This window comes from Mus caroli, chromosome 4, assembly GCF_900094665.2.
Source record: "Mus caroli chromosome 4, CAROLI_EIJ_v1.1, whole genome shotgun sequence".
Classification (NCBI taxonomy): domain Eukaryota; kingdom Metazoa; phylum Chordata; class Mammalia; order Rodentia; family Muridae; genus Mus; species Mus caroli.
This window is the reverse complement of record NC_034573.1, coordinates 37,353,757-37,365,837: the sequence shown is the minus strand read 5'-3', so window position 1 is coordinate 37,365,837 and position 12,081 is coordinate 37,353,757. Positions and strand designations below refer to the sequence as shown.

Genomic DNA, 12,081 nt, shown 5'->3' with positions numbered 1-12,081 from the left:
AAAAAAAAAATGTTAAAAGCTGATCTAAATACAGGAACACCATCTGGTTTCATTCTGTTTTATTCTATTTAATAAGGGCTGGGGGGGGGTGAAAACAAAAGAGAAAGGAAGCAGTAATACTGGAAGGTTTCTGCAGGTATCTGAGACATGGTAGCAGAGAAACCTTAGGCTATGAAATAAAGATGACAAGAACTGGTTGATTAGAGGATAGGTCTTAAAGCTGACAGGCTTTGTCAGTGGTTTGGGTGCAAGTATGAAGTAAGATGAATAAGCACAGGAGAGGCATGCTTGGGGGCATGTGGCTCCAGAGTTCCCTGTACGCCGTGGCTTGCTACGCCACTGAGGAGCATCACATTTTACAACTGGGTATAACTGTGAAGCACTGAAGGAAAATTATTCACTCTTCTACCAGCAGATCTTCTTTTCTCTTGCTCTCTTCCTTTCTTTCACGTATTTTCTCTTTATTTCTCCTACTTCTAAGTTTGTTTCTTCGGACTGATTTTTTCTCCTGGCTTTGGGTCTCATTTTCTGCTTCTGATACCAATATAACAAGCATATTTAGAACTTTGGAAGACACAAGATCAGCTGGGAAGAGAGATCAGGCATAAGCTCCAGGACATTCATCCCAGCTGAGAGGCCTAGGAGAGGAGAGACCAGATAAAGAGGCCCTGGATCCAGCAAGATGAACTTCATGGTCACCTTAGTAAAGCTAACTGCAGGCCACTGAGAAGTCATGAGAGTGAGAAGGAACTGTTTTTAACAACGGAGAAAATTGTTACACAAAAGGTATTCACGTGTAATCCCAGCATTCAGAACTTTGCATCAGAGCACCATAAATTTGGGGCAGCATGTGGTACCTCAAACTAAAACCTAAACCAAAATGTTGAGCTGAGGTTGTGTTCTACTCTAAGTAATTCCGTATTGTATAAGCCAGCTGTTTTTCCTGGTGTGTCTTGCCCTAGGAAACTGTTTTACATGCAGCCTTGACTCCAACCTTTCCTTCACTTAGGAAGAAACTTCCTGGTTCATCTATGCCATTCTCATTGTCCATTCTTCATTTAACGGACACCTAGACTGGGTCCAGGCTCATGAATAGTGTAGTAATAAACACAGATTTGCAAGTATCTTTGTGGTAGGATATAGAGTCCTTTTGGTGTGTGGTGTACCTGAGTCATATGGTGGTTTTATTTTCAATTAAAAATATTTAGGGCTATTATGATTGTATGGGGTAAAATAGAATTTCAAAATGGTTTACTGGCATTTTCCTAATGACAAAAACTCTTATGTAAGGCTAGGATGGTGGCCCATCATTCCTTTAATTCCAGCACTCATGAGGTGGAGGCACGTAGTCTCTGTGACTTTGAGGCCAGCTGTGTCTACTAGTGAGTTCTAGATTAGTTAGGGTTACATAGTGAGAACCTGACTTACAGAAAAACAAACAAACAATCAAACATGGAAACACAAAGGGCTATGCATGGCTAAGAAAATCCTAAGCAGAGAAAACACTGCTGGCAGATCATAATACCTGACCTCAAATTAAACTACGGAGAGGCTGGAGAGCTGGCTCAGCAGCTAAGAGCACTGACTGTTCTTCCAGAGGTCCTGAGTTCAATTCCCAGCAACCACATGGTGGCTCACAATCATCAGTAATGGGATCTGATGCCCTCTTCTGGTGTGTCTGAGGACAGCTACAGTGTACTCATATGCATTAAATAAATCTTTAAAAAAATTAAACTACCCGGTGATTGTGAAAGTGATAGTGATAGGGATAGGATCACCTTGTACCAGCACAAAAACATGCAGTTAAATCAATGCAGTAGGATAGAGGGCCCAGAAATTATACATACATACCCAGCAGTGGCTACCAATTTTTTGACAAAGGCATGGGGAAAAGATGCCGCAAATGCTGCTGGCAAAGCCATCTATTTACAGAAGAACAGACTTAGAGCCACACCTCTCACTCTTCACAAAACCCAGCTGGATATGCACCAAATTTAGAACTGAAATCCCGAAGCTGCTATAAAAGAGCACAGAGAGTACATCTCAAGTTATAGGTATAAGCGAGAATCTCTGACCAGGACTTACTAGCACAGGAAATAGTCCCAAGTACTAACAAAGGCACTACAAAAAATTAGCAAGCTTCTTTATAGCAGGGGAAATCAATAGCAGAGGAGACAGATGGCCTACAGAATGGGAGAAAATCCTTGCCCTGGGAGTTGATAGCTCAAATATATAAAGAATTGCAAAAGACACAAAACTGACAATAAGTGGGCTAATGAAATGAACAGATAGTTCTCAAAAAAGAAAAGGAAAGGCCAATAATGGTTTTGCTACATAGCCCTGGCTGACTTGGAGCTTGGTATGTAGCTCCAGCTGGCTCTGGACTCATAACAGTCCTACTTTAGCCTCTCATGCCTTGGGATTACAGGCACACACCACAGTGGCTAGTTTACCTTCCTTGATCTCAGACATATGTTCCCTGCCTCACTATTCTGTAACTCCATGAATGCATTTCCAGGAATAGAGAAGCCTTACTTACCCAGAATCCAGTCTTTCCTAAGTAGCTGTAAAAGGTACACAAATTCACACAGGGGTTTCATTATTTGCTAGGGGAAAGGACAACAGCACTCTGCACAATTCCCTGGAGAAGTTGTCTTTAAGTTGCTTTGACTGGACCGAGCATCTCCCAATACCACCTATATAACTGTGTAAGGGCCATGAGCTAGCACACCACTACACCTATTAGTTATTTCCTTTTTTGGGGGGGGCTATTAGTGAGTCAGTCTCTGAGTTAACCTCCTGTCTAACATTCTAAACTTTAAAAATCTTTAAAAAAAAAAAAAGGGTCAATGACCGGTATGGCTATTTCCTTCTTGGTGATAATGTTGTTATAGTAGGGGCCAGGGACCTCCAGTCCTCTGGAGAGGGGCAATCCAGGAGTATTCTTGAAAGAAAAATGGTTTACCATTTATTGCATGTACACATGTATCCATACATGCCATAGCAACATATGGAAGTCACAGGACAGTTTGCAGGAGATGGTTCCTTTCTTCCATCGTGTGGGCTCCAGGTATCAAACTCACTCTTTCAGGCTTCCCAGCAAGTAACTGTACCCACCGAGCCATCTCACCAGCCCTCCAGAGTGTTCTACAGGAGGAAGTAGTCACAGTAGTGAAGGCTTGGCATTCCTTCTCAGCATCATTTGATGCTTTAGTGTAGACTCTAAGCTGACCATGTCACAGCACTAGATATTACAGGGAAGTCTCCAGTTTCCTCTGGTGTCAAATACACCAATGGTTTGTGTTCTCGTGCTCAAACCTACACAGGACACAGTAGAACAAGCATTCAAAAGGTGAGGTAACACAAACAAGGAAGCAGGAGTGCATCTTCTGACAGCAGTCAGGGCTGAGCACTGAGCAGCAACAGCTAATGTGGTATCTTAACCACTGATTGCCTTAGCAGCAGTGAGGCCCAGCTGTCGAGAGTCACAGTCAAGATGCTTGGATTTGTACCCAAACTACTGCTTTATCTTTCTCTTCCACTATTTACCTCTATGCACACTGGTCTCTATGTGGCCCACATTTTCATCATCCATGCCATGGTTGTAATGTCACTTCTAAAAGTGATGCCTCCCTCCATCTTAGAGTCCTCCAAAGCCATCTCACAAAGGCCAGTGGAAATTCTGGGGACTTCTCAATAAAGTTTCCATGATCCCACAGACAAAAATACTTTACCCCCCCCAACTCCCATAATACTTTGATTTTATTCTCCAAAATAAACTATTGTTGTTTGTGCTATAACCCTTTTTAAGCATCTTATCTTCTTTGCCACTGTCACTGGAGCCACAGTCATTATTTTTTCACTTATTTATTCACTTTACAATTCACTAATCCTGATTGCAGCCCCCCTTCTTTCTTTCCTCCCAGTCCCACCTTCCCATCCCTTCCCCCATCTTCACCTCCCATTCTCCTGCGAGAAGGGAAGGCCAGGGAAGAAGTAAGGAGTGGGCACAGGCTGGGCAAGGTGGTTCAGTGGGAAAAGGGACTGTGCTGTGTGAGCACAGTGTCTGAAATCCACCATGGAAGGACCAATTCCTGAGATCTTTACACATGTGTACACACACACACACACACACACACACACACACCAATTCCTGAGATCTTTACACATGTGTACACACACACACACAATTCCTGAGATCTTTACACATGTGTATACACACACACACACACACAAAATGAATTTTTTTTAAAGAAAGAGTGAACACAAACAATAGGTAGATTTATTTAAAATAACAGTCCAAGGAAAATCTCCCGAAAAATACACATTACATGATGTCTCCTGCTGATAAATTCATTAAGACAATTGCTACAAAGACTGCATGCACATTATCTGGCTGATGCTGAAAATCAGCTCTGGGATCTGTGTGTCTCTCAGGTAATAGCAACCCAAAGGCACATTATCCTTAGCCGCCCTACTTCATTAGATACAAACGTGGTAGCCATGGAGTGAGGCACTCCTGTGACTAAGTTAACCCGGCTTCCTACACCGGGGGACTCAGTCTCATATGGTACTTTACAGTAAAAAGCGGCACATTTCTAATGGGAGCCTAAGTCACTCCCATGTGAGGCTCCCAGGCTCTGTACGTCCACAAGGATATCAAATTGAGCATGCCTAAATTAAACTAAATCTCATGGTATTTAAAAAAAATCAGAATTGCCTTTCAGCTGGGCAGAGCAATGTAACCCTTTAATCCTCACGCTTGGGAGTCAGAGGTAGGTAGATCTCCGTGGATTTGGTAGATCTCTGTGGATTTGGTAGATCTCTGTGGATTTGAGGCTAGCTTGGTCTACACAGAAGAGTTCCAGGCCAGCCAGGTCTACATAGTGAAGCCTTGTCTTAAACACAACAAAACACAGAACTGCCTTCCGTGTTCACCAAGAATTCTTGAGCTAGGAGTCACTCTGGATATCTGCTGACCTCTTAGGATCACTCTGATTCTGGAAACTGCAGAAATCAGACGGGCGCAGGGAGCTATCTAGTTTACCTATCTACCCTGAGTAGTTTTTCCTCTATGTCCACCCTGCTTAAACACTTGCAGTGAAAAAAGCCTCTTCAGACAACTGTTCCATTTCCAGTCAGCTCTGTTTATAAATTCCTTTATGCATATACTTTCTCTTGACTCTTATGAAACCTTGAAAGGCTAGGAAGGGTCAGTAGCAGGGTTTGTCTAAATTGTAACTTGAGTTCTTCTCAGCTGCCTAGCACTGAAGCACACGAGTACCTAGCCCGTGAATGTAGTACTTGATGTGGTGCTCCGTCTATCTTCTCTATGGTTGTCTTCCATCAGGAGCTAGTGTGCCCACTGAGTTATGAGTTATGTTCCAGGGATCTGAGCCCTAATATCTAGCTGATCTATCTGCCTGCTACATGGGCAGCCAACCAAACAAAGTATGAATACTTCACTTTTCCCTAGCACTAACCTTGAACATCTTAGCTTTCCTGTTTACCTTAATTCTCAAATGCACTCTACTCCGTGTTATCCATCCTCAAACCCTTTCAGGAATTTCTCTTCTCCAGCACGTCTCTCAGAGACGTTCAATAACTTCTCTTGTATTTTCCTTCCTCCTTTAAGTCTTACAATGGGCCAAATGGCTGGGATTACCAAACACTAAGAAGCGATGGCTCTGTAATCTCAGTTAAACAGATACACTCAGCAATAGTCTGCTGGATTGCTGTCCGCCTTCTAAGTCAAAGACCAGAAACATGCTCACCTTAAGCTTTGGGGAAGACATTTTCACTCTGGTTACCATAGCACGGTTTTCTGCTTACAAACGTTCAGAATTAAATTACTTATCCACATGTTTCAGCTCTTTAAACATTGTTTTTATTGTCCTCTAAAGAGTACCCTTAAACACTACTCTCAGGTACAAATTAATACCATCAATAATGACCTCAGTTCAATTTTGCAATTTTTCCCTCTCACAGTTGTAGCAAAAGTAGTTTCAGGCCAGGTCAGAGGCAAATCAAGTTTGAATCCTAACCAAATGTCTTAAAGTTCTAATTTTTTTTTTCTTAGACAGGCACTCATGTAAGTGAAGCTGGTGGCCACAGACTCTTGACCATCCTCATCCACCTCCCACATTCTAGACTCACAGATGTGTCCCAGCACACCTGGCAAACAGTGTCACCCCATCCTGATCTGGTGACTGAACCCAGGGCACTGTGCATGCTAGGCAGGCCCCTCTCAGTGAGTTAGATGCAGACCCCAGGTTATACGGTGTTCCTAGGAAGGGGTCAGTTCGGTGCTTGGACAGGAGTCCTGGAAGCACAAACTGTGTGAAGTACAGTACAGTGTAGGATGGGACAATACAGGGCTGCTTGCTGAGGCCCGCACCTCAACTGATAGGAGCTGAGCACTTACCTGAAACAAAAGCTTTTACGTATTTCATCTCAGAGAAACACCACCTAAGAACGAAACAAAAACTGCTTTGTCAGTTAGCTGGCATCCTGATGTTATAATAATACCTACCATTCATCACAAATTTAGTGTGCTGGACACGTTACTCAGTGCTTTATGTACGTTATCTTGCTTCTCACTAAAATGGGGATTTTAAGTATTTCTATCTGAAAATGATGTGCCTGTGTTTGTGTGCAAGTTAAGTGTACTCAAAGCTGGGTGCTTGAAACTGAACTTGGGTCTCCCTGAAGAGCAGGGATGCCCTTACCTGCTGAGCTTTCTCTCTAGCCTCTCTCAGTTTGGTTTTGAGACTTGGCTTCATTATGTTGCACCATGGCCTTGAACTCACAATCTTCTGCCTCAGCCTGCTGAATAGCTAGAATTACAGGCACATGCAGCATCCAGTTCAGGTTGAAAAAAAAAAGTCAAAAGCCTAGCAAGCAGCCAAAATTAAACTAACCAAAGTAGCAGATTCAAGCCAGGCAGTGTGATGCTTATCTTTAATTCCAGAAAGGCAGAGGCGATCGGATCTCTGTGACTTCAAGGCCAGCCTGGTCTACAGAGTGAGTTTCAGGACAGCTAGTACTATACAAAGAAACCCCTGCCTTGGAAAAAAAAACAAAACAAAACAAAAAAAAAAAACCAACCAATCAACCAACTTACCAACAAAATAGTGTATTCAGTATTATCCAGTATCAAGTGATTCCAATGTGTATTCAAAGCTGAAGACCATTAATATATACTTCCTCATACGATATAAAAGGAACTCAACATCTAAATAATTTAAAAGTGATCCAAACTCACTGAACAAAAATCCAGGTGATTTCCCCTAGTGGATGAATTAAAAGCCCTGATGTTGTGATGTAAGGATCCTGTAGAACTTTTCAATGACTTCTTAGCTTTCTCCCATTAAAAGCCGAAGTCATTATAATGGACAACAGGCCCCTGGGAATTGAGGTTATCTTTCCCTTCGTTCAGTCAGTCCATTTATACTTTGAGACCTTGGCTAGAGAAGGTATTTTAGCCAAGGAGCAATTCTGGCATGTAAGAAAGGTCCTAATATGAAGTGGGCATCCAGGGTGGATGCAGGCTACATGCTGAGTACTTTCATATTCCACAGCACAGAATCTTCACACTCATTCTTCAACAAAGGCACCAGCATCCTCAGACAGCTGAGACTGAATCTTATAGTATTTCAACATAGGGAACACTACAATATTTGGAAAGCATCCATAATGGTTATTTTTTCCCTGAGAAAAAGTTTGCTGTTTTCTCTCCCATCCCCCAACTCTCTTGTCCTAGTCTGGGAAGTTGACTTCTATGGACTATATCCCTCATACTGTCTTGACTCTAGACTGCTTGTTAGGTCTTACCAATGAACAGTACTAGCTGGCAACTGGAGCACATGGAAAACATTAGGGCATTTATTCCTCTGCACCTTGTTCAAGCTAGCTAGCTAGCTCTCTCTCTCTCTCTCTCTCTCTCTCTCTCTCTCTCTCTCTCTCCCTCTCTTCTTTTTTAAAGACAATTATTTTATTTATATGAGTACACTGTAGCTATCTTCAGACACACCAGAAGGGGGCATCTGATCCCAATACAGATGGTTGTGAGCCACCATATGGTTGCTGGGAATTGAACTGAGGACCTTGGGAAGAGCAGTCAGTGCTCTTAACCGCTGAGCCCATCTCTCCAGCCCCTGCAGTAGTTAAGACCATAGCTCTGGTCTGGAAGACCCTGGTCCCAGAGCCTTAGCTGTAGCTTGACTCTGTCTGAACAGTCCCTTGCCTTTACCCCTTCAGCCTTAGGGGCGCCACTCACTGCTGCTGTTCTCCCTTGTCTTTACTCCTTCACAGTTCTTTTATTGCTGACCAGGCCTTTAAGTCAAATCTTTGTGACCATATCAACTATCTTTCTGCCAAGACTCTGACTGCGACCTTAGAAAAAACATCTATGGAGTGTGAAGAAACAGCTCAGTGGTTAAGAGCATGTGCTGCTCTTGCAGAGGACCGCCGTTTGCTTCCCAGCACCTACATGGCAAGAGGATACTGAGCAAAAAACGTCCTTCCCTCATCAACCTATTTGTCTCTGACTGGCAGGTGACTTTACACACAGTCAAAAAGGAGCCCTGCCAAACAGCAGTGCTTAGAAAGGGGTTCTACAAAAAGACCTCATCACTGTGCCCTATCATGACCTATGCTGAGCCAGTCATAGTTTTTATAAGGTTATAAGCAGCATATGAAGATCTACCACATAAGGAACAGGATATATTTGCTATCAGTTTCCTTCGATGTAGGAGGCATAATCTTGAAGGGCACAGTGTCGGCAAAAAATATTACTTCATCAAAACAACAAAAAAACGGTTTCCAAAGACCAAAAGACCACCTTGTTGAAGTTAGTTACCATTTTAATGCTAGGTTGGTGTTACCTCAAGCTAAAAGTCCTTTTGCCATTTTATGTTGCTTTTTCAGCTTGGTCTTTCTGCTCTTGGGTCTGGAAAGATCACGCGGGGATCAGTCAAAACATGCTAAAGGGGGTAATTCTATCCTTTAAAAATCCACTAGTTCAGACCTTCTAACCTGAAATTTTTTCCTACTTTTGTTTAAAACTGTATCAAGGGGCTGGCTGGAGGGAGACTGCTCTTTCAGTGGCATAGGGTCCCAGCATCCACATGGCAGCTCCTATCTGTCTCTAACTACAGTCCCAAGGGATCTGATGGCCTCCAAGGACACCAAGTACAATTTATACTTGTGATGGTAGCAGCAGGGGGGCAGAGGCAGGAGGATCAGTACAAGTTCTGGGGCAGTCTGGTCTATGCAGTGAGTTTTAAGCCAGTTAGGGCTATCCATCAAGACCCTGTTTCGAAGCAAAGAAATAATGTCTACCTTGGCAGTTCCTCAGATAGATAGACACCTACTTATTCACATTAGAAAGTTTGTGGTAGAGAGTTTAATTTTTCCTGCCAAGTAGGCAATAAAAGGAAAAGAATGATAGCAAATGCCCAGGAATCTTAACAGTCTTGGGGAAATGAGCAAACTTCCTTAGTTACCAGGGATATGACACAGCTGGGAGACTTAGGGTTAACCTGCTTTACGGAATAAATGGACAAATGTGTGCCCTTTGGGAGCTACCTGGAGGAGGATAAATGTCTTCGGAAAACGTCTGGATAGACATCTCAGGGAGTGCCAGGGAAAGCTGTATATCTGAGGAGTACTGACCGAGTTCTCTTGGTGAGTATTACAATAATTCTCAAAGAAGTGGGAGGATGAATACCACCCGGTAGTTCAAGTAATATAAGGTCTCCAAGCAATGTTGTCAGAAACTTAAACCGTAACTTCTCCTCGGGCGCCCCCTACTTACCGTCGCCTCACAGCCTCCTACTCCAGCAACCTCCATCTTAACGCACCTTTCTGCGCTTGTGCCACAGAACCACAGCTTCCGCCCAGAGCTGGACCTGCCCGCCCACGCGCTGCCGCGAGCTCGTCTCCAGCCACGCCCCTTTCTGCAGATGGTGAAGCTGGAAAGTCTGGCTTTGAAGTAGTTGAGTCCTAAATCCGTGAGATGGCCAAGTCCTGAGATGAAATCCTCAGATCCTTCCAGGGGCTAACCGCATGCTAATGAGGGGAGAATAACAAAGGGGAGTGCTGCCCAGAGTTGGTGGGGTCCAGATGGCTTCCCAGAGGTGACAAACTGAAAGGTAGTGGAAAAGGTGCCTGGACATTAACAAGAATGGACACAAGAATGTAAAATGGCACTGAGGACACATTCAGCTGCGGAATTGTGTGTATGGGTATGTGGTGGGTATGTGGAGGGCATTCCTGGAGGGGTTTAAGTTTTAGCTTAGAAGCCACTGTGACCATTGAGTAGCTTTTTTTTTTTTAATTAATTTTCTTCATTTACATTTCAAATGCTATCCCCTTAGTCCCCTATACCCCACCCCGCCATGCTCCCCAACCCACCCACGCCCACTTCCTGGCCCTGGCATTCCCCTGTACTGGGGCATATAATCTTCACAACACTAAGTGGCTTTTAACTGAAGAGGAAAGAGGACGGACCCAGAGAGATGGCTTAGTGGTTAAAAGCACTTGTTCTTGCAGAGAACATCCATATGGTGTCTCACAACCATCCACAACTCCAGTTCCAGGATCAGGTGCCTTCTTTTGACCTCTGTGGGTGCCAGGCACCCAGGTGGTGCATTAGCATACGTGCAGGCAACATACATGCAGGCAAAACACTCGCTCACACAAATGTAAATAAAACGTTAAAGTACTTTTTAAAAAGAGAGAGAGAGCAGGAACAAAGGCTGGGGTTTATCAGTGATACAGAGGAGGGAAATAAAAAATACTAGGAGTTAGAGTTCCTGATATGAGAGGGGCCATGACTAAGTAATAAAGACTGTGAACTTCCAAGATGCCTGGCTGCTTCTTCACCCTCTTGACCTAAGACAAAGGTCTGGGAATAATAATTAATAATAATAATAATAATAATGTCTTGTGAGATTTTTTTTTTACCTCCTCCTGTCAGTGGAGCCCCTGCTGACCGAGTGCCTCAGCAAGCCCAAGGCCAGATCAGGACATATTTACACAACAGTTATGGGCCAACCAACCCCAAATTAGGAGGAAGCCCTTTCACACTTTACAAGTTCCTAGCCATCAAGAAGATAGACTTCTGCTTTGCAGGAGGGTCTTTCTCTGTGTCCCTGCTGAATGGGAATATTTTCTCACTTTTAATAAAAAGCTTTCTTCCGACTGCTGAATCTGCCCTTTTGCAATTTCTCTACAGCTACCTGTCATGGTCGAGATTTTTCTCCCTCTGCCTTGTAGTTCTTTAACTGGCAGAGAAAATGAACCCAGTCAAGCCCCTTAGCTAGATTAGTGGACTAGAAAATAGAGAGTAGGTTCACAGGGACATTCCATTTTCTTAGCTGTAGCCTGGAACTGCTATGTGGACCAAGCTGGCTCAGATTCACAGAGATCCAAATGCCTGTCTCCCAACTGCTGGTCTTAAAGTGTGAGCCACCCAACCCAGCCCCTGGGGATGATTTTGATGCAGAGGTGACAGAAAGCTGCTTTAGGAGGGGTGGGGGGGGGGAAAGCTTTAAAATGACTTGGCAACTGACTAGAAAGGATCTGTTTAGGAAGCAATGGAAATGGATCCAGTTTCCTGTTGCAGGTGCTGGCTACGGTAGGAAGGAGGATGTGTGGCCTGTATTTTCTGTGTCAAGTCTTTTCTGATTCTGTGAGGCCTCATTTTAACCTTCCTTTCTCTACCTTCCTAGTTTTGCTACCACAGCTTATCTGCCTTGAAAAGAACTGGGATGCAAAGCCTAACCTGGGCTGACATAGCAGCCTTAGCCCTATGCTATGTCCTGCATCTCTCCTCTGCAGATGCACGTTCACAGCCCAGGCTGTGATCCACCTCAGTGATCCTAGACAAGGAAGGAGAAAGCGTAGATGCTCTAGGTGACAAGACTGCTTATCAGACTGGTTGTCTCGGCCTAAGGACTGTGGATTCAGACACGTAGGTTCCACCATTAGCCAATAAGTGGAGTTGGGAGAGGGTGTGTAACCAGGGGTTATTAGTCCAAAAGCTATGATTAAACATGACATTTTTATAGTTTTCAC

At 43.8% G+C, this 12,081-nt stretch overlaps 1 protein-coding gene across 4 annotated transcripts in view; it reads right to left on the bottom strand.

The window, feature by feature from the left end:
• Positions 1-9,870, bottom strand: part of LOC110292950 (phospholipid-transporting ATPase FetA) — a 107,648-nt gene extending 97,778 nt beyond the window's left edge. For all 4 annotated transcript variants that reach the window (XM_021160640.1, XM_021160644.1, XM_021160643.1 and 1 more), the window contains exons 1-2: positions 9,818-9,870; positions 6,425-6,468 (exon numbers count right to left, since the gene is read on the bottom strand). In XM_021160640.1, coding sequence (XP_021016299.1) covers positions 6,425-6,452 — 28 coding nt within the window. In that variant the 5' untranslated portion in view covers positions 6,453-6,468; positions 9,818-9,870. The remainder of the gene's footprint in view (positions 1-6,424; positions 6,469-9,817) is intronic.
• Positions 9,871-12,081: the final 2,211 nt, after the last annotated feature.